Genomic DNA, 23,629 nt, shown 5'->3' on the forward strand with positions numbered 1-23,629 from the left:
TCCACCCTATTGAGAAGAGCTGTATGTGGGGAGTCATCCACTGCTCTATCTTGTACTGTATCTCTTTTATAACCCCATCCATATACAGAATGAACAACCATGGAGACATGACACATCCTTGTTTCAATCCAGCCTTCAAATAGAAAAATTCACTCAGTTCACTATCCACACACACTGCAGCCTTAGCACCCTCATACGTACTCTTCATGGCCTTCAATAACTTCCCATCGACTCCATATATTCTTAATACTTTCCGCAATCCTTGTCTATCCACCCTATCATGTGCTTTCTCCAAATCCATGAAGGCTGCAGACAGCTTCATTCCCTTCTCTAGAAACTTTTCCACTAAAGATCTAAGAATGAATATCTGATCTACACAACCTCTTCCCTTCCTAAAACCTCTCTGCTCTTCTCCAACTAGTTCCTATTATTTCCCTAAACTGTTTTGTGCTAACCTATCCTAGTGGGGGGCATGGCGACATGGAGGTGATTTGTTTGTGGTCACCCCTTACGGGATTAAGGCATCTGGCAATAGATAGATAGAAGCTGGCATTTCCTATTTATTAGTGTTTCCTTCCCGTGGGGTGCCACAGAAAATGAATGATTGATTGATTGATTGTTCATTGATAAAGCCTCATCGCAGTCGATGAGTCAGTTCACAGGTAGGTAAAAAAAATAATAATAATAATAATGTCAACATTTAGAGGTGGTACTATTATGTCTTCTCGAAGATTACCCACCAGACAGTAATAAATACTGTCACAACTTATACTCTCCAAGATGGTCATTCAAACTGCGCGCCGGTTAGCCAATAGACCGTCACAGCCTTTTCGAACAAGGGTTATTAGAAGTTCAGTGTATTTTGACACTAATATATGTACCTTTCATTATTTCAGTGTCTCTAATCAGATCAGTTGTTACTGGAATTATATTGATCAAACAAGCTGATATATGTTTGGGGATATTGTTCATAAAAGTTAAAAATATTTAACACTATGAAATAGCAAACATTTCCACAGCGAATAAACGTTAAGCAAAACGTGTAGAAGTATAATTCGTATATTTAGCTTTGTTTTATCCAAAACCATTTCGCGGGCAAGGAAAGGCTGCTATAGTCAAAATACTTCCAAACGTTTAATTTCAAAGTGTATATAATTATAATTAAGAAAGTTTTCGAGTTAGAGTGGGTATTTTTTAGAATTTTAAACGCAATTTTATTTATTTCCTTGTTCCATTGATTTATAGCAACTAGTTTTATGATAATAATGGTCATTTGACTAATATTAAAGCCGCTTGGTTGTTTTACGCCATTACCGAGAGTTGCTTTCAAAGCCTCGCCAGTCAAAGGTCCCTTCAGGCAAGTCTATATATAAACGTACGTCTTTGATCTAGAGTCATAACTGCAGCCTAGTGAAAAGATCTGACCTGCGACATCTAATTTACCCTAACACCTCCCTGGGCGGACACACGACACGGGCGACATTGCTTGTGCTCTCCTCAGCACTAATAACGCTGGTAGTTACTAGGAGCTCTTCCTGGCGTTCCTGAACATGGGTACGTCAGTCCTCTCCCTTTCAAAAGTTTGTAGCCTTTACTAAATCATCCAAGCCTAGAACTTCCTTGTTACAGAGTATTACAAGCTTGGTGAAGGGTGCAAGACTGGGCCTGCATGTGTTACCTTGGCGAGGGAGGGAAGCATGGGTAACCGCCAACCATTAGCACACCAGTATTTGTATATGGTACTTCATGGCATTGTTTGATAGCATTACATGACTGTTAGGCTGTGCATGCTATTTAATACTTGAATTTAAGACGGCTGTCAGGTTTTCATGTGTCCTGTTACAACAATGTAGTGACAGGATGTCTTTGTTTACCTCGTTAAATTTAAACCTTATTTTCACTTACTGAAGGTGCCTAGAAGTTCTAGTGCGATATTTGTTAGTTCATATTAAGAGGGTAATTAGTAGGTTGTATAATTAGGTTACTTTGGTTGACTCTATTCAACCCTTGCCATGCTGATTCTTTTCAAGGAAGTTAACCTCCCCGAGTCATTGTTTTGTAAATAATGGAAATTGTATATGAGGCTTGCATCATGGCACATGCAGACATTCATTGTTCCTAAGGAGGTCAGCAGCTTGGCAAGGGTTAACCATAAGTGAATATCGGCAAGATCCTTGGTAAATGTTTACCAAGCCATGACACTGGATGCATATGAAATAATAAGGGGAATCAATACATTGCACAGTTCTAAGTCAACTTTCTTCAGTGGCATTTCTCTCGCAAATAAAAAATAAGCGAGATATCGTGGGGTTTTTAATATGGTGTTATGGTTTTGTAAACATTTACCTCACTTTGCCATTTTGAGTATTATCTTTCGTTCCTTCATTCTTTCTTCTTCCTTCTGCCTGTGGGTGACTCTACACTGAATGACAAGCCAAATGGTTTCCTGTACACCAGGAACCCATGTACTACAGTGGATGGTAACCATATAACCAGATTTTGGCACCTGGTGGTTTAGTGGGTAATTATTGCACTCCAACTGGATTGAGCTGGTGAAGGTTTATATCCAAGGGGTGGTTGGGGTTTATTGCTCATGTAATGCCACTCAGGGATGAGTGAGGCTGGTCACTTATCTTAAATGTCAAGACCAACCGCCTAGCCCCGGGCTCCTACGCTTCTCATGGTGCAACGTAGGATTGGATGATGGCTGGATGGATGGATTATAGTTTCAGCCTAAAACAGAATTACAAGATTTTGATCTATATTTTTTTTGGTATTAGACAATTCTAAGAAACTTTCCTATGGCATTTTCATCGCAAATTTTTATTTTACTCTTGAAGGTGAGGTTAGATTAGGTAATCTTTAAGAGGAAATTAAAAAGGTCAATTTTTGGAAAACTACAGTTCTCCATTTCAAAACCAAAAATATTTTTTCTGGTCAATTTTAGTGTGATTTGAATGAATTTGACCTTCATTTTTGTCAGAAATCACTAGTTTTGGAGACAGGCCTTCCCAAGCCTGTCTCCAGAACGAGTGATTTCCAACAAAAACAAAGGTCAAATTCATTCAGATCACACTAAAATTGACCAGAAAAAATATTTTTGGTTTCAAAATGTATGGGTTGAACTGCATACCCTAACTGGGGGGGCTTTGCCCCCTCAGACTCTTCCCCATATTATTAACCTAACCTAACCTAACCATAACCAAACCCAACCTAACGTAACCTTACGGTACCTTAAATGTCGTTGGAGGATGAGGTGGAAGAATTTGCATAACTTAATATTCTTACACTACCACCGATGAAGGTCCTGTCTATAATGTAAGTCACTTCCACACTTCCTTACACATCGGAGGGGAAGGCAGAATACCGTGACTGCGCAGGAAATTCACACTTTCCTGATTATTCTTTAAAAAATGAACGATGGCCTCATATTCAGTCACAACACACCCACTACAAGTGTAAGCCATCTTGGAACTGACTAAAGTAAGAGATGTTTGAAATTTGAAAATCTCCTAACACTATCAATGATTTGATTGGCCTGCCTTTTGGCTGAATTTAATTTCATTGTCTGTGATGTCCGAGCATGCTCTGTGGTGGCATGACGTCATGCCCAGGAGCTCCCTTGACAGAGAGAAAGACAGATGCGAAAGTTTGAAACTGAGGGGAGATCTAAGGTCATATTAGATGGGATTTTATGTTAAATATACTGTACATTTCTGAAAACAAATGTATATAGTGGAATAGATTCACAATAACATGGTCTGCAACGTGGTTGTGTTAGATTTCCTAGATCGAGAAATGTAGTTTTCCAAATACTGTATTGACCAATAAAAATAATTTGTGACAAAAATTCCATAGAAGAAAAGTGTCTTTGAATATTATATATTGTCTAAAATACCTTAAATTGAATCAGAATTTCATAATTATAGTATGGTATGTTTTTGGCTGAAACTATAATTTCACCTCTTATTGTTTTTTCTTAATGGTGAAAATAGATACATATGAATTTCAATCCATTTTAGGCAATAACCTACCCAAATGCCACCCAACCTAACCTAGATCCGTGTCATTCAAGCCTAACCGAGAACAATTTCCAGTCTCATCCATTGTTGTTGGCTGAGTCCATCTTGACTTATTTGTCACAAAAACAGAGAGAGACCCACTTCCAGCCCTCTGATTGGCTGAATCTGGACCATAATGCACCAGGAAAAAACAAGCATACTGCCTATGACCATAATGAAACAAACAAAAATACACCACAGTTATACATTAATGACCCCACAATATCTTTCTTAATTTTAATTTGCAAAAGAAGCATCACAGAAGGAAGTTGTCTTAGACCTGTGCAACATATTGATTCCTGTTGTTATTTCTTAGGAATCTGGTGTTATGATTTTGTAAACATTATCCAGATCATTTGCCATGGTAGCTCGTTTTTTCTGATCATATTTGTGTGGGTTAGTTTTGCTACTTCTAGGTAGTTTATGTTAAGATAGACGTTTTGTATCAGTGTACCCAAACTGGTGGTCTCATTTCTTACTAGGCTACCTAGACATAAATTTCAGATTTCATTCAGTTCTGTTGCCACCAGGCTTGGAGTCACCACATGATTCACTCATTAAGCTACATCTGAACACACGTAGCACAGTGAACCTGGCTGTGTGTGTTTCTTCCAGAGTAAATAGTAATTGTCACCACTCAGTTTTGTATGATTAGCTAAAAACTAGCCACAGTTCAGAATGAGTTAGGACAACTGTCCACTTCCCTTGATCATGTTTATTTAGATAGCAGGTCAATCCAGGCCCAAACTATTCTGTTTATATTAAATGAAGTTAGGTCAGAAAAAGCTACACCTGGTATAATTAATGTGTGTTTTATTTGAACAGAAAACAATCAACATCGACTTAACACTCCTGCGAACTTGACGTGCTTTTTTCGGCCTCGGTGAATTGGGAGAATTCCATTGTGATGACTGCTGCTTTGTCTGCGGTCATAACCATAAACTCATGATTCATCACCAGTTATGACCTTGGAGATGAAGGTGGCAGCATCTCTGACCTGATACTTGAGCTCCCTGCAAACTGCAACACGATGTGCCTTCTGCTCGTTACTCAGCAGTCTTTGCAGAAATTTTGCAGTGAAGCGTCTCATGCCCAACACATCTGACAAAATGGATTGCACCCTCTGATTCCACAGTCCAACTATATCACAAATATCATGGATAGTTTGTCTGTGATTTGCAAGGAAAGCCTGACGAACATTTGATACGTTTTCTGTTGTTGTTGACGGTCGTCCAGAACAGTCATCGTCTTTGACGGACTTTCATCCTTCCTTGAACCACTTGTACCAGAAAAATGTTTTGCTTTGGGACATGGGATTGTCACCAAAGGCTTGCTGAAGCAACTGGTGAGTTTCTGCAGCTGTCTTGTTGATCTTGAAGCAGAACTGGATGCAGGCTCTTTGTTCCATGAGATCCGCCATTGCAAAACTGCCAAACCACCTACACACCACATTACAATAGTAAGCGTAGCTCAACAACATATCCGCTCACAGACATGGCCAGGGCCACACTGGTGCACAAGGGGTGCTGCTGACTCCTCCTAGTGGCAAAGATATACATATACAGTAATCCCTCATTATACGATGGGGTTCCGTTCCTGAAAACCCCATCGTAAAGTGATCCATCGTATAGCAATCCCATTATAACATGGAGTCAATGGGGATACGTTCCCAGACCTGCCTAAACTCACATACACACACCTTGGCACTCACATACATGAAATGTCCTTATGTTTAAACATTTAAAGTAACACATTAATATTGAATAAAGAGAAAAAAACATGAAAACTACAGTATACAGTAGATCTTACCTTTACTGAAGCAAGCAAGGGTTGTTTATGTGGTTCCTAGACAATTTGCCATGAAGTCGACTTCGCTGTCATAATATGGACGATTCCCCGTCAGGACAATTTCCCGTCATTCTATAAATATACTTATTACTGATTAACTGATACTTTAATAACTAATTTTCAGGGGGATCTATCAAAGTCTATTTTCATTCAATACCGTAGGCTTTGGATATCATTTGTAAGTTTCTCTTCTAGACAATATTTAACTTGTTTCTACCTTGCTGTAGTTGACTTTGAATTATGTTCTAGCATCACCCATAGCTGTTTTCATTAATTTCCATTGGTACTACAACATCCTGGGCATATTTTAAAACGACTCTGAAGAGGTACAAGTACAGTACTAAAAAACTAGTGTACTTGCTAAATAAACTGATATGAAAATAAACGACGGGGAATCATCCTGATGACGAAAAGTCCCAATGGCGAATTGTCTTGTTATTGTTGTGATAGCGAATTGACTTGATGACGAATTGTCCCGAAACGTTTATGTAGACGTAATATGAAGATTATTTGTATAATTCCAAAGTATGTCGATCGTTCACTTAAGGTCATTAGGCATTAATATAAATGCCAATGTCTCGTATGTAGTCTTATGCTAAGATGAAGGAACGATCGTAAATCAGCTGATTCATGTTTCAGTATATTATTTTTTCATTTAATACCCATGATTTGATGCCATATTTTACATTTACTATATAAACAATAAACCACCATCACTTTTATAACTTAACATAATTCAAAAACTAGTGCACTTGCTAAATAAACTGATACGTAAATAAATGATGGGGAATCATCCTGACGGCAAATTGACTTGACGGCGAATTGTCCCGACTCGGCCTCACAGTCACAGCCCTCACTCATCACTGTCAGAACTGGCTGACTGGGTAGGGCTGGCTGGCTGGGCAGGGCTAGCTAATGAGGCTGGACCGGTGGACACGTGTGTGTGGTCCATTGCTGACAATGTGAGGACGTTTGTGTTGCGTTTGCACATTTGCTGTTCACTGAGCTGCGGATGATCCATCGTTGTAGCAAATCGTTCCCATTGTATAGTGGGCATAGGGTACTAAAATTTTGACATTGTATAAGCGAAATATCGTATAAAGAGGCATCATATAATGCGGGATTACTGTATATATATATATATATATATATATATATATATATACATATACGTGAGCAATAAATCCCAGCCACCCTGTGGATATAAACCTGCACAGGCTCAATCCAGTTAGAGCACTGTAATTACCCACTAAACCACCAGGTGCCAAAATTTGGTTACATGGTTACCACCTAGCATAGTAAATGGTTTCTTGATGTACAGGAAACCATTTGGCTTGTCACTCGGTGTAGGGTCACCCACAGGCAGAAGGAAGAGGACAAAATGAAGGAAAGAAAGACAGAAGAGGGAGTGTAAAGTCACCTGTAGGCAGAAAGACGAGAAAAGAATGAAGGAAAGAAAGACAGAAAGAAGATGGAAAGAAAGAAGGATGGAGGAGAGGAAAGGGCAGACACCCGAAAGCAGCACAACATCGAGTGAGTGGATGTTAAGCATCCCCCCACACACACACACCACACACACACACAGTATCTATCTATATCTATTGCCAGATGCCGTAATCCGGTAAGGGGTGGCCATTTGACTTTGAGTTATTTATTTTACAGGGAGGGGCACTAACCTTTCACCAACCCACTTGTTGACACGTAGGGAGCATGTATGGCTTGGTTATATGGTTGTAAATGGTTTCTTGGTTTACAGGAAACCATTTGGCTTGTCACTCAATGTAAAGCCACCTGTAAAGGAAAGGAAAGCAATAAGAAGTGACAGGAAAGATGGAAGAAATAGGAAGAGAGGAGGGCAAGCACAGAAAAAGAATGATAAAGGCTAAGGAAGAAGTAGGCACCACCACATCAAGTGAAAGGATGATGGTCGCCATCACCTACCATATATATATATATATATATATATATATATATAACTGGGTGACAAATCATAAATTTCAAACCCCACTGCTTTCTCTCCCAGTCAGAATCTTTGTGCAGTCCTACAGTCAATACAATATGCTCCAGTATTGTGGTAAAGCCTGCTTCCTTGGCTTGCCTTCAATAATTCAATATAGAAGAAAAATTTTATTTTTTAGAGCTGTAATTGTGTGTGGTAATTTAACTTTTTATAATCTCGATATAGCTATGAACAAAATATAATGAGTATGCATAGTATTTTACTAAAATCTCAGCTTCAAACTTTTGAAATATATTCAGTGTTCTGATCATTTTTTGCTTTATCTGTATATACCATTTTATCTTTAGACTTTATTTTACAGCATGTAGGATGGAAAATACTTGTAAGCTCCCTGGAAATATTGTAAATATAGTACCTTTCTCCATTAATTATATACTCATTGGACCCAAATTCTGTACCTGAGATATCATGGTAACTAATAATGATTAGTTTTAGCAGTGTTCATTAAAATAATTGAAAATTACACGTAGTAGCAAATCATTAACCCAAGGATTGTGAGCCACAGCTCAGACTGGGTAGCGTGGCGTTGCGAGCCACAGCTCAGGCTGTGCTGGCCATGTATCACTGCTAACTACTCCACCCCTACTCAAACTTATGCATGGCTCTACACAAAGACGGAGAGAGAGAGAGATTTTTTTTCTTTTCTCCAGATTATGCCCTGGATTTTTTTTTTTTTTTTTTTTCCCCCCACCACTCCCCTCCTTAAAATTTACGCATGGCCCTATGCAAAGACGGAGAGAGAGAGAGAGAATTTTTTTTTTTTCACCAGGTAATGCCTTGGATGTTTATCTTCAAGTTTATAATAAAAAGAAACAAACAAAAAAAAAATTCATTTTTTGCGCACCACGGGGTGGGATAAAAAAAAAAGGTAATTGCGCAATCTGCGGGTTAAGGACTTACGTAGATTTACATACAATCCAGTTCAAAGAATATTAAAATATTGTTTGAAGTAGGTTAGTGGTATGGTAATTCACTCATATATGATTTTACAGTACCTTAGAAACTAAGTGTTTTGGGTGAAAAATGAATAAATAAAAATGGCAAATTCTCATCCAGGAACTTGCTACAGCTGAGTAAGTGTGGCCCGGCTGAGATTCACCCAGTCAGCACGCAGCAGCACGTGTGGCTTGCCTGAGGCCTGACGAATTTGTCAAGCAACTGAAAGGGGTGAGCGTTTAGCCCCAGTTATATAAAATTACAAAGGAGAATGGTATGATGAGTTCATAGTTTGGCCTGGCTGAGAATAGAACATCATTGATGCATCTGGGTAGTAACTAAGTGGCATGACAGTTCGTCAGAAACAATCTTATGGTGAAGTGTTATCCCATGACAGCTGCTTCATGGGATAGGCAGGAAAAATGGGTCATGCCAAGTAAATTTACCAGTACTGTACTGTATTGTAGTTTCAAGTTTCAGGTCGGATAAGTTTTCATTTTTATTCTGTGAGAGTTTCTTAACAGAACTTCCTTTCCAGGTGAAACAGACACAATGGGTAAGAAGGGCAAAGACAACACTCCTGAACCCCAAGAAGAGGAAGAGGAGGAGGAATACTCTGTAGAGAAAATATTAGATAAACGTGTGCGCAATGGACGGGTCGAGTACTACCTCAAATGGAAAGGATATGGAGAGTAAGTTATTATTATATTTTATTATATTTTATTTTACTTATTTTTTTTAATGGAATGGCCTGACATTAATTAGTGTATGTTAGTAACTTATGGAACATACTATAGTACATTGAGTAATAATGATTATAGTAGTAGTCCCAGTTTACCCCCTTTGAGATGGGGGCCGAAGGCTAATGTGTTTTTATTTCTCGAGCTTGTTACATTTAGTTTTGTTTAAAAGGTTCCAATATGGTAGCAGGGTGGTAACCATATAACCAAATTATGGTGCCTGGTGGTTTAGTGGGTAATTAAGGCGCTCCCATCGGATTGATCCTGTGATGGTTTATATCCAAGGAGTGGTTGGGGTTTTATTGCTCACATAATGCCACTTAGGGATGAGTGAGGCTTGTCACACATCTTTAATGTCAGGACCAACTTGCATAGCCCTTGGCTCCTGTGTTCCTCATGGGGCAACACAGGATTGGATGATGTTTGTATGTATGTAAGTAACTTGGTGTGCTGCAAAGGTATAAAATTTTCAGCAAGTTTGAAAGTTGGAGGTTTAAGAAAGGCCAGAAAAGAAGATAGTTGAAAATGGTACATAAATGAGTGTGTGAGAAAGCAAAGTATAGAAGCTGATGACTCAGAGGAACTGACAAGAAATACTGTATATAGGTAGAAACATAGGACAGTTTTTTAAGTAAATATAAGTGTATTTTAAGTCACCTATAAGGAAAAATATGTGTCCAGATGTGTGTGTTTGCAAGATGGAGCCAGGATTAACTTGAATGACATGTAAATAATTGGCTGAGCCATTTCAGCAGGTATACTGTTGATAGTTCTGCTGCTTTGGTACCTTCTGTCTTGTTACTCGATCCTATATAAGTGAATCTTTAGCTAGGAAGATTATAAAATTTTTAATATTTTCTGGTGTCTGATAATAGTTTCCGATACAGTGAGGACAACACATGGGAACCTGAGTCTCACCTTGATTGTCCAGAACTTATTGCTGAGTTTGAAGAGAGGAGGAAGAAGGAAGATGCAAAAAAGAAGGAAGAAAAAAAACGAAAGTCACAAACGACAGATGATGCTTCCAAGAGAAAAACAAAAAAAGCTGTAGAGGTAAGTACAGAAGATCTGACCTGTGGTTTAACCCTTATAGTAGTTAACAACTTGATTACAGTTAAGCCTGACGGAATCTGTTAGTGGGATCTCACTCATTTGTAGTCTGCAGCCAAAGAAAAACTGTTCAGTCCCACAACTTGTGACAAGTACAGTATTATCAAGGAGCTCAGACTTGCAAATGTATACTACACTCAGTTTTTATCGTGGCAGTGATGCACTTGACAGATTGGTGATAACTGGCTGAATGAAACATTACCTCATTATCTCTTTACTCATTAGCTCTATTAATTGACAGCATGTATCTGAGGGGAAAATTTGGGTTAGTAAATGTTATTCGGACATGTTGCATTCAGCCACTCATTACCAACCTGTCAACTGCATCTTCGCCTCAATAAAAAAAAATGAGTATAGTATTCATGGAACTTGCTGGTGCTGTTGGCAATCCTGATAAGTGTAGACATTGTCATATCATCATCCTTGTTGCTAAGCCATGGATGGTTTTTCTCCCATTATGCATTAGAATCCACCATTGTAGATAATTAATTGTTTTGTTTCATTGTATTATTTATAAAGGCTCAAACTTCTATGCATATGTCTGCCTTAATCACCTGATGGCGGCTTTGCACGCTGGTTGATCCCCGGTGGCCTCCCTATTAAGTCCCATATCCCTGAGATCACACACTTTGATCTCATCCCAGGTCTTTTTCGGTCTGCTTCTTACAATCCTGCCTCTTGACAGTCACACGCTTCTCACCTTCCACACCTAGGCTAGTTGTCATGCTCCATCCTCTCAACATGCCCAAACCATCTCAGTCTGCCCATCATTAAGTAACCAGTACACACAAGTCACATCCACCCTTTAACCCCTTAACCGCAGGGCGTCACTTTCGTGACGCTTGGGAGCAAGGGATCATACCGTGGGGCGTCGCTTTTGTGATTGTGTTATTTTGAATTCACCCGGGCTTCCAAGTGGGGGCTTGTATCATCTATCAGTACTGCCAATGTCCAACACTAGTCAGCACTCCTAATCTCATCTGTACTCCCATCCGTTGTTGACAATTTAGCCATTTCTCCCCGTTCTTGACTCCCCTCCCTACCGCCCCTCCATTACCCTATCCTCTCGCCTGCCTGGCCGTGCTACGCTAAGTAAATCTTCCCTGGAATTTTTCACTGATTTCATCCATTGAAATAAGCCCTATGCCCTATTCTTATACCAAATAATATATACAAGAAAAAAATAAGGTAAGTGAGAGTGCCATACACAGGAGGAAGATATGCAAGTTCAAAAATCAAGTAGTAGGGAACAGACCGCAAATAGCCTCTTATCTTTCTTTGACAGTGCTGCCACCAGTCCTAAATATCATCACTTTTGTTTTATCCACATTAATTTTCAAACCCTTGTACCCCATTCCATTGTTCCATTTCCTAAGTTGTTTTTTTGCCTCCCTTTAATTCTCTGCAGTCAACACCAAGTTATCAGCATACAACATCTCCCATGGGAATCCATTTTTGAAGTCATATAGAGAGCTTCAAGCACCATGACAGAATAAGAGGCTGAAGACTGACCCTCAGTGCATGCCAGCATGCACCGAAAACTCATCACTCAAATCTTCGTTCACTCTCACCATGGTACAAGACACCCACATACATAGCCATAATCATTCTAAACAGTTACTCCTCGATCCGAACCTTTCTCTTTGCCCACTTCACCACCTCCCTAGGGACTCTGTCAGTGTTCTCCAAATCAACAAAAACAGTGTACAGATCCCATTTCTTTCCTATATATTTTTCCTAAAATTGTATGACATTGATTATGGCATCATGGGTCTCTTTGCCTGGCATAAACCTTAACTGCATCTCATCAGTATTCACTTTCTCTAATCATACCATCTAGAACTTTCTCCATTACCTTCATTAACTGGTCTAAAAGCTTTATGCCTCAATAAATTCCTCTTTCCAGGGCATCTCCCTTCCCCTTGTTCACATTTATAATCACGCTCTTCTGCCAGTCATCTAGAATAGCACACTCATTTGTGACATTTTCCTAAAACATGCATTATCTGACAGGGCTGTGACTGCATACTGTTGGATAAACAGGGAATTACTGACTTAGTTGTAAACAGAGTTGGAATGGTGATGGCAACAATCACCATCATCATCATCATCATCATCATCCACATTTATTTATTTTTTCTGACATACAGGAGGATAGCCGCCCAAGAGGATTTGAAAGAGGATTGGATGCAGAAAGAATCATTGGTGCTACAGATTCCAGTGGTGAACTAATGTTCCTCATGAAATGGTGAGTAGTGTTATCTTCTGTTATTATTTTTGCTAGTTTTAAATGTGGGGATTGTTTTTAAATTGAAGTAGACCAGGAGAGAAAGGAGCAGTCAGGGAGAAAGACTGAAAGTCGAGAAACTAAGGATCAAAGGAATGGCAGATGAATACAGGATCATAGTTGGGGAGGAGTTTGAATCAGTGAATCGGAATGAAATGGATGTGGGCAGCTTGTGGAATACATATAGGGATTGCTTAGTTAGGAAAGCTAAAGCGGTGTGTGGTGTGGCAAGAGTAACAACAAAGAAGAAAGGTATGGCATGGTGAGATGAAGAAGTTGAGAGAGTAGTGGAGGTAAAGAGGAGGAAGTTGCTAGAGTGGTTACTGGACAGGGGTTCAATTGAAATAAGAACTGAATATATTGAGAGCAAGCAGCATGTAAAGAGACTAGTAAAGACGAAAAAGGAGGTAAATAATGATCTAGGAAGAAAAATTAATGCAAATTACTCTGAAAATAGAAAGTTATTCTGGAAAGCAGTGCGAAAATGTAGAAGTGATAGTAGGGATGAAGTAAGGACCAGATGGAAAAAATATTTTGAAAGCCTGATGAATGGGGATAGAGAGAGCAGAGCTGCTGTAAACATGATCGGGTTTAAGGGTGTGTAGAGGAGGAACGCAGTGATGTCATATGTGACACACAGGTGAAATACATTGTGAAGTGGCTGAAAAATGGGAAAGCAGCTGGGGTTGATGAGGTGTATGTAGAGATGATTAAGTGTAGTGGAGAGAGTGGAATGAAGTGCTTGTTTGAGATATGTAAGAAGGCATGGATGAGTGAAACTCTGCCAGCAGAGTGGAAAAAGGTGATTGTACCCCTGTACAAAAACAACGGTGAGTGACATGAGCGCAAGAATTATCGTGGCATAAGTTTACTGAGTGTGGTAGGGAAGGTATATGGAAGAATTTTTATAGACAAAGTAAGAGAGAGAGAAGTCTTAGCGAGTGGTGAACAGGGTGGCTTTAGGAGTGACGGAGGATTTGTGAATCAAATATTTGCAGTGAGACAGATAGTGGAGAAGGCTTGTGAGAAGGGCTATAAAGTGTTTATGGCATTTATGGATCTGGAAAAAGCATATGACAAAGTAGAGAGAAGGGTTGTGGAAGGTTTTGCACATGTATGATGTAGATTGTAAGCTGCTAGGCCGTCAGGAGTTTTTATGATGGTAGTGAAGTATGTATTAGGGTAAATGGGCATCTAAGTGAATGGTTCACGATCAGTGTGGGCGTGCAACAAGGTTGTGTGATGTCCCCATGATTGTTCAATGTATATATGGATGGGGTGATGAGAGAAGTAAAAACATGAGTATTGGAGAGAGGGACAGAGTTGGTAATTAATGGTGATGGATGGAATATATCAGTTTTATTGTATGCTGGTGATGCAGTGCTACTTGCAGATACCGGACAAGAGCTTGGTAGATTAGTGCTGAGTTTTGCTGATGTCTTTAAGTGTCATGCCTTGAGAGTAAATGTAAAAAGAGTAAAGTAATGGTAATCGAGAAAGAATGTCGCCCAGTGTGATACTACAGTGAATGGAGAGAGACTGGAATTGGTGAGTTCAAATACCTGGGTACAGTGATTGAAAAGAGAGGAAAATGTGCAAAGAAAGTGGAAAGTAGAGTGACATGGAAGAAAAGCAGCTGGTGCTATGAAGGCCTTGATAAGAAACATAGTCTTGCTTGTTACAGCTGCACAAGGCCTACATGAAGGAGTTTTAATGCCATCTTTAACACATTGATGTGAGAATATGGTCTGTTATGAAATGAGGCTGTGGTGTGATATGAAATGAGACTATGATGTGGCATGAAAATGAAATGTCAAGAGTGAGAGCAGTGGAGATGAGACTGCTGAGGAATGTGTGTGGAGTACAGAGAGTGGAAATGAATGGATCTTGAATTTGGCTCTCTTGTATTTTGTTTTTCTCTTGGAGGGAACTGTTATTCCGGGCTCATGGCCTTTGGTTCCTTCCTCCTTGCATTAAAAAAAAAAAAAAAAAAAAAAAAAACTTCAGTCCAGAAACTTCAGTCAAGTCGCCTAAGGCATGGGTAATTGGTTCTGGAACACTCCCGCGCCATAGAAAACCGTGCCATCGAAATAAGTAAGCTCATGGGAAAAATGGAATTTGGTTCTGGACGTTCTCCCAAAATCCTCCTTATCACCCCACTTTTCCCCATTTGCCCTCACTTTACACAGGCACACAATCAAGCAGTCAGTCAGTGCACGTATTGCACATAACAACAGGTACAAAAAACGGGAGGGTGATCAGCCTTGTGCCTACTTGGGCATAATATGGTCATTTGTAGAACCGGTATGAACTGGTTAGTGATGAAGCAGCTATCTCTAAGACAAAATATAATGCCTTCCATCATCATCACGTACTGTATATAAGAATGATTAATATGTTAAATGTGAGTTTTGTTGACACAAGCATACAAACTTCATCAAACAAACTTCTTCAATCAGTGCTGCACCAGGCAGCCTCCATCATCTTTAATGTTTTGGTCAGTCAGCTTATCAGCTGAATTAGAGCAGATGTGGGCCGTGGAAGGTGTATCCAAGATATTCACACAGGAAATATGTGCAGCATGTGAGGTGGAGTGTGGGGTAAAGAGACGACGAAAGGGAGTGCAAGGAACAGCATGGTGGAATGGAGAGGTGAGACAGGCTGTGGCACAAAAGAAAAAAGCATATAATGAGTGGATGAGAAAGAGAGGCGTGGAACAAGTTGAGAGACAGAAGAGAGAGTTACATGTAGAATAGAAGAGAGAGATGAAAAGATTAGTGAGAGAGAGTAAGAAGAGAGTGGATGAGGAATTTGGAAGGAATTTCAGTGTCAAGTGGAGGGAATGTAAGAAAATGTTCTGGGAGAAGGTGAAGAGAGTCAGACAGGGTGGCAATGAAGTTAGTAGGGGACTGAAAGCTAAAAATGGTAGATTATCAGTTGAGAAGGGAGAAAAAGTAAACAGATGGAGAGAACACTGTAATAAATTGTTGAACATAGAGAATGAAAGTAATGCGAGTATAAGTGGCTGGGGAATGGCAGGACGAAGGAGGGAGATGAGAAGACAGGAAGAAATCAGTAGGATGGAAGTTGTGGAAGCAATGAAGAAAGTCAAAATGGGGAAAGCCCCAGGAATTGATGGAGTGTGTGGTGAATTGCTGAAGCATGGGGGAGAGGTAGTAGTAGAATGGGTGTGGAAGATGTGCAGATTGGCCTGGGAGGAAGGTAAAGTCCCGTATGACTGAAAGTCGGGTATAATTATTCCCTTATACAAAGGGAAAGGGGAAAAAGAAGTGTGTGGTAATCATAGGGGCGTTTGTCTTCTTAGTGTAATGGGAAAGTATACAGTAGGATACTTATTGACAGAGTCAGGGAAATAACAGAGGAATTAGTTGGAGAAGAACTTGGAGGCTTTAGAAATGGAAGAGGTTGTGTAGATCAGATATTCATTCTTAGATCTTTAGTCTGGTGGGGTGCCATGGATTTGGAGTAAACATATGACAGGGTGGATAGACAAGGATTGTGGAAAGTATTAAGAATATATGGAGTAGATGGGAAGTTGTTGAATGCTGTGAAGAGTATGTATGAGGGTGCTAAGGCTGCAGTGCATGTGGGTGGTGAATTGCGTGAGTTTTTCTATTTGAAGGTTGGGTTGAAACAGGGATGTGTCATGTCTCCAAGGTTGTTCAATCTGTATATGGATGGGGTTATAAAAGAGATACAAGGTAGGGCAGTGGATGTTGGAGTGGCCCTGATGAGAGAGGGAGTGTGTTAGAAACGGAATTTAAAGGTGAATGTGGGGAAGAGTAAAGTTATAGTCTTTGAGAGAGGTGAAGTCAGTGAATGTACAGTCAGGTTGGATGATGAGGAAATGGAAAATGTGAGTACATTTAAATACTTGGGTAGTGTGATGAGTAAGGATGGAAGTTTGGAGGGTGAAGTGCTTGAAAGGGTACAACAAGGAAGACATTGGTTACATGGATGTGCAGTACATCCTGTAGTCGCAGCGCATGACTCTGAGGTTGTTATTATCGTACTTTGGGAACCTACCACTCAAAAGTGTGTCCGATTTTGTATCATATTATGCACGAATCATGTTATTATGCACGTATATATTATACACAAATATTATTATACACGAATCACATGCATCTCATGTTATACACGAAATCAGATGCACTGTTTAGAGGTAGGTTGCCAGGGCACGATAATAACAACCTAAGAATCGGGCGCCGCGACTATAGTGTGCAAGGCCAGGCTAGTTTTAGGATGGAAGAGGTAAGAGGAAGGATGGGATTGGAGTGTATTAGTGTTGTGATGAGGAGAGGTAGATTGAGACTGTTTGGGAATGTTGAGAGGATAGGGGCTGATAATTGGATGCAGAATGTGAGAAGCGTGAACATTAGTGGTAGAAAAGACCTGGAATGAGGTGATATGGTGTGGCCTCAGGAATAAAGGGACGGAATAGGGAGGCTGCCAGAGATAGAGCAGCATGGAGAGCTGCCATTAGGTGACCAAGGCCAAAGCATGCAAGCATGTTGAGCCTGTATAAGGAAAACAAAACAAAACTGGGCCAAGATGACTGTGGGTAAGCAGCAGCAACAAGAAGCAAAGACAGAACTGTAGGAATCTTGGTGTCCCTTGTACTCAGTTTGGGATGGTACCAGTACTCAAAATATCCAGCTTAGAACCTGTCTGCTATTGCAAGGGTATCTGCTAGTATGATAGGGACAGTCTCGTGAGATGGGGAGATTGAAAGAGCAATAGAAGAAAGGATAATTATGAGGAGCATGGATGAAAGAAATGAGTAATGATGAAAGTAGGGGAGAGTATGGTATATTGAAATGAAATGTGAGTATGAAAATGGTCTTCATACACCCTGCTGAGCAAATAGGGGGTTGAGGTAGCAGTGGAGTTTGGGTCATTGAATTTGGAGGAAACTGGTCAGGAAAATTGTAGAGTGCATAGAGAGAGTGTAGTGTGAGAAATACTGAAACTGTGTGGTCTTACAAGGGTATCTACTAATATGAAAGGGACAGTTTGTTGAGACAAGGACATTGAAAGAGCAGTGGAAGAAAAGAAGGATTGCTGATGAAAGGAGAAGAGTATATTGAGAGCAAGATCTTAATTTGGTTTGTTATTTGGTGTAGTCACTCGCATCAAATGAGTGGATGGTTATTGCCTCCGCCCAGCAACAGTCTTTAAACTTTTGTTCTTTTTTCCAGGCGGGGCACAGATGAAGCCGACTTGGTACCTGCACGACAAGCCAATATCCGCTGTCCACAAGTCGTGATAAAGTTTTATGAGGAGCGCCTTACTTGGCATTCCTCAACTAATGATGAAGAGGAAGGCAATCATGAGGCAGATTAAGTAGCATATGCTGCTTCCTGGAAAATTACTTTTTTTTTCTGGCATTATAAGTACCGTATTATATTGGACCATTGGTTTTATTTTGATGTAAATGCATTAGTCATTGCTCTTACAAAGCTATCAAGAGTAATTTGTCAATGTAAAAGTTACTGACAGCTAATTTTCTGTACCCTGAAAAATGCCCAACTTTTGTATTGTGTTTGTAACCTTATTTTCTTATAAAATATAGCTATGCAGGATAGCGATAGAACATACCATTGTTTTACTTCCCATTTATATAATTAACAAAATTAAGCTCTGCTTTGGTCAATATATTAGTGCAGGTATATATATATATAAGGCTACATTATTCTGATTTTTCTTTTATGTGTATTGTACTTTTTATTTGAAATATAATACAGTAAATATAATGATTTGTACTTAATCCTTTGTCCAGTATTCCTGTTGTGTGTTTTGAAAACATTGATTAGGCTACAACTTTCCATCAGATAAGTCAATGGTGCTGTAAAACTGTATAGTTATATGAGTCACATAACAACATAACTTAAAATGAACACCATGGATAGTCAGTGAATCTGAAATTGTACTGTGTGAGTAGAACCCAGCCTGGTAGTAACTGCATGCCACTTTTATTGATCTGTCTGTTTTTCATTAGACACCTTCATCCATTAAGGAGTTGCTACAAGCAAAACGAATTGCCTCCATATAGCTTTGTCATTTGCCACCAGGATGTCTCCAACTCACACCTCTATCTCTCATATCGGGTTGGATATTCCGTAAGTTAAATGCAATTTTGACTTGCTTGTGACTTGTGGGTAGTTAAAGGTTAACTTTCACCTGCATTCAGTTTCAGTCTTGATGCTGACGAGTCATCCTCATGAAGTAAAGTGAACTGCCTGATATGTAAGTGTAAAAGTGAATGGAGGTGTAATTACTGCTCTTTTTAAATGTATTGATATAGTAAGTCCTGTTTTTTCCAGTCATTTTTATTAGTATGTAACCATTTTATAAGAAATAAAAAACATCCTGATATAGCTGTCTAGGTGTAAGTGTGTGCTTATATATATACATATATACATATACATATACATATATATACATATACATATATATACATACATACATATATATACATACATACATATATATACATACATAAATATATATATATATATATATATATATATATATATATATATATATATATATACATGTCTCCTTCATGATTACCCTGTAAGTTTCTATATAATGACATATTTTTGGCTCTACTATATATCTTATTACACAGCATTCAAACTCATCCAGTTACATGTTGTTCCTAGTAATTGCCACAACCTCCTTTATCTTTAAGTGACTAGTTCATGTTCTTTGTGGCTATTATGCTGCCCAAAGGTTATTACAACTGATGACAAGGCGACAATCAAGCCGTACGGTATGTATTACTTACCATGGCCAAACGCAGTACCCGACTCCTTTTCCACGAGAGCGTCAACAAACAAATTCAACGTGCAGAAGGTGCAGTGTGCATGAACATGCCTAAAGTTAAATATTTTTCTTTTAAATGTATTAAAATAATTTTCAATTCCTTTTGTTTTACCCAATCGATTTTTTTAGAATCAAATGTGTAAATGTAGCAGCTATGAATAGGTATGAATCTTAATATCGGTTTGAGCTATCTGTATAGTAGGGAAATAGCTAATAAAGGTGCAACTTTATTACAGGAAATGAACGATATAAAATTTCATAAATTACGTAACCAAATATTTGAATATTCTTAGTCAGACGCCCCTTGCTCAGCAAGGCGGACTGGCCTGAGGGAGAGGACAGATTTAAGTCTATCGTCAGACTCCCAATTAGTAATGGGTGGCCACACATAAATCGCTTATACATTGCCCTGTCCTCTGCCATATGGTTGCACTCTCTCCAAATCATACTTCTCTCTCAATTCTCTCCCTACTCCATCCCTTCATCTCATCCTAGCTCTCTTCTTCCTCTCTCCTTCAACTTCAATCACATACCCTTTGTAAGGCAGTCTCTCATTAATGCAACCACAAGTAATGATGTCAGTGTTAGTTGTTCAGTTAAAAGAAATTGTCTATAGTAACCAAGGAAATTTATTCCCACCTCATAACGATAAAGCTAATAAAACTGTGTTTAATCCAAAGTTCTCGGAGTGGCCTGTTTCCATTAGGTGGGTAGCAAACTACAGTACAGCTAAGCACTAAGAACTCTCAAGTGGTAAGAGAATTTTTTCTTGGGTTGAGAAATTAGAATGAGATGGGGGTGCATTTTTTTTTTTTTTTTTTTATCCACCTTAACTTGGTCCAGATTTTTGTCCTTTTGTTGCTCCTTTAACATAATGACAGAATGACTACCTCGCCTATACATCTTTGCCATAACACTTCTATGAGTATCAAAAGCTTTAAAATACTGATGTTAGCTCAAGTTGAAGCATACAATAGACTATTCAGATAATGTCAGAAAAAGGTTGTCATTGAAACTTTGAGGCCCAACAGTTTCATCCAGCGTAGATGTTGCCATAAAAATTTAATGTGGCAAGTTTCACTGGGCATGTGGAGAGGATGTAGGATAAGTGAGTGGGAAGGGTGAGCTGTGAATGTTGAGGGTAGAGTTGCAAGAAGCAGACTGAAAAGATACCTGAAAAAAAAATAATAGAGTATGACTTCACTGACAAGGGACTGGATCGATTTTTTTTGTGTGTGTGTGTCCGACTCTGGGCATAGTCTTCACAGCCTGCTACCAAGGCCCAGTAGTCCTCCTACATACCATACACCTGTACATGTCACCACTTCGGCACTAGCACCAACCGTCCATATTGAATACATGCTAGGGCTGTCTCATACAGGACTGGTGTATTGGTATTAGCGGGGGAATTTTTACATGTGGCGGGTCTTCTGGTAGATCAGTAAAGTCTGATTTAATGAAATTCAAATCCTTAAACTGTCCCCAGCCTCAGCGGGGCTTTGAACCTGGGTCCGCTAAGACTGCAGGCCACCTCTCTACCGATTGCGCAACCGCCTTCCCCTTGCTAGGAATCAAGTAGGATGAAGAGGTGCCATTGACTGATCAAGGCCGACGCATACAAGCATATTTGAGACTTTGCAAACAAACGAAGGAAATGTTGTTTAGTTTTCCATTTTTTTCTGAACCCTGCCTCAGTCCCATCAATAGGTGGGTAAAGAGGCTGAGATGATCTAGGTATAAATACTCCCTCTGTTTAACCATGTGGGTCGGTCCTATATTACTTCTAAACGCTTTTGAAGGGATATATCCATCCTGACCTCAGTGCATTTTATTTACTAATACATCATATTTCTCAATGACTTGGTACCTGGCTATGACTTGACTACATGAGAGAGAGAGAGAGAGAGAGAGAGAGAGAGAGAGAGAGAGAGAGAGGAACATAGTTAAAAGGCTATCAGGGTCGTTAAGCTGACATTGATGGCATTGTCCTCTACCGGTACATACACACACACACACACACACACACACACACACACGTACACACTCATACATTCGTACACATACACTCAAATACAACCTGTGCACACAAATACAAGCACATAGACTTGAACACTGACCCATAGACATACATACATACACACATACATCATACACACATACATGCATACATACGTACGTACATACATACATACATAGAAACATACATATGTGCATGCATACATATCTATGTACATGTTATTGACTCATACATACATACATACATACATACAAATGTACATACATTCACAACACACTAAGAACAGCAGAAATTATAGCAAAAGTACATGTAAATGGAGAGAGAGAGAGAGAGAGAGAGAGAGAGAGAGAGAGAGAGAGACTTTTGGCTGTCAGTTACTCATGTCAATCATCACTTGTGTGTCATTCATACTGCTACCGAGGCAATGGGAAGGGAGGGGAGGGGGAAAGAGGAAGGGAAGGGAGGGGAGGGGGGAAGAGGAAGGGAAGGGAGGGGAGGGGAAGAGGAAGGGAAGGGAGGGGAGGGGGGAAGAGGAAGGGAAGGGAGGGGAAGGGGGAAGAGGAAGGGAAGGGAGGGGAAGGGGGAAGAGGAAGAGAAGGAAAGGGAAAGGGGGAGAGGAAGGGAAAGGAGAGGAGGGGGGGAAGCAGAAGGGAAGGGAGGGGAAGGGGGAAAAAGGAAAGGAAGGGATGGGAAGGGGGAAGAGGAAGGGAAGGGAGGGGAGAGGGGAAGAGGGAGGGAAGGGAGGGTAAAGAAGGGCTGAGGAGAGGAGAAAAGAGGATAGGAAAGGAGGGAGGAGAGGGCATGAGAGGGGAAGGAAAGTTAAAGGAGAGGAGAGGATAGGATGGGCAGGGGAGGCAACGAGATGAAAGGAGAGGAAGCAAAGGGAGTAGGGATGAGAGGGGGTAAGGGGAAGGGTGATGAGGAAGTGGAGAGGGGAGGGAAGGGGAGGAGACAAGCTGATGGTATGGGAAATGAGGGGAATGGAGGAAATGGAGATAGGGGGGGAGGGGAGGAGGGGAAGAAGGGAAGAGGAAGGAGTGTAAGGGGAAAGGAAATTAGGAAATGAAATGGGGAGGGGAGAAGAAATAGGCGTGACCAAAAACATAAGTCTACAAACTACCTGGCTTGGCAAATATGAAGGGAAGATGCTATGTAAATACTTGATCATTAAAAAACATTAACCCTCTCGTTACGGTGATGTAATTATATATATATATATATATATATATATATATATATATATATATATATATATATATATCTATATATATATATTGTGACGTGAATTGCCAATACGAATTCACCTGAAGCATCAGGTACCTCAACTTCTGCTTCATTCATCACCTACGCTCACCTGAGGCTTCAGTTAATCGGAGTGGGACGTCAGTTCAGAGCCTGTGGCACTCTGAGATTCCTTTCTCACTTTCATACAACTGTCAACGCTGGAACGTGATGATTGGTTGAAGGATCTCTCACGTGTGATTGGACGAGGCACCATTTACCAAGGTGACGTCAAGTCCTACCGGTCGTGGCTTCACACAAGTCGACAGATTGATCGAGAGTGTGATTTTGGACGGGGCAGAGTGAGGAGCTGGGTTTTTAATCATCCACCAGAGAGTGCCAGTGCTTGTTAACCCTTGTATTGGAAACTAAGTTAGGATTTTAACTTTGTGGATAATTTACTGTTGTGATATTTCTGTTATATTTTGGAGTGTTGTTGGTGATAAATTATGCAGTTATATTCGGGACGATCTTGAG

The 23,629-nt window shown here is 39.9% G+C and overlaps 1 protein-coding gene across 5 annotated transcripts; it reads left to right on the forward strand.

Moving 5' to 3' along the window:
- Window positions 1-1,291: 1,291 nt before the first annotated feature.
- Window positions 1,292-18,779, forward strand: LOC145398908 (chromobox protein homolog 1-like). Of its 5 annotated transcripts, none has more exons than XM_080271631.1 (6): window positions 1,292-1,554; window positions 8,986-9,096; window positions 9,404-9,557; window positions 10,493-10,658; window positions 12,866-12,963; window positions 18,225-18,779. In XM_080271631.1, the coding sequence occupies exons 3-6, from the start codon at window positions 9,418-9,420 to the stop codon at window positions 18,367-18,369; spliced, it is 549 nt and encodes a 182-aa protein (XP_080127757.1). In that variant the 5' UTR covers window positions 1,292-1,554; window positions 8,986-9,096; window positions 9,404-9,417; the 3' UTR covers window positions 18,370-18,779. The 5 variants fall into 5 exon arrangements, with proteins under 5 accessions (XP_080127757.1, XP_080127756.1, XP_080127758.1 ...); XM_080271633.1 differs by having other exon boundaries at window positions 1,361-1,375; XM_080271630.1 differs by lacking the exon at window positions 8,986-9,096.
- Window positions 18,780-23,629: the final 4,850 nt, after the last annotated feature.

This window comes from Coenobita brevimanus, chromosome 47, assembly GCF_032717465.1.
Source record: "Coenobita brevimanus isolate Jiangsu-jjx chromosome 47, ASM3271746v2, whole genome shotgun sequence".
Lineage (NCBI taxonomy): Eukaryota > Metazoa > Arthropoda > Malacostraca > Decapoda > Coenobitidae > Coenobita > Coenobita brevimanus.

Bases quoted from the DNA above. Each gene is read 5' to 3' on its own strand.
- LOC145398908 (XM_080271630.1), top strand. The intron at 9,558-10,492 runs GTAAGTTATTAT...TTTCCGATACAG, and splicing joins AAATGGAAAGGATATGGAGA to TGAGGACAACACATGGGAAC. The intron at 12,964-18,224 runs GTGAGTAGTGTT...TCTTTTTTCCAG, and splicing joins CTAATGTTCCTCATGAAATG to GCGGGGCACAGATGAAGCCG.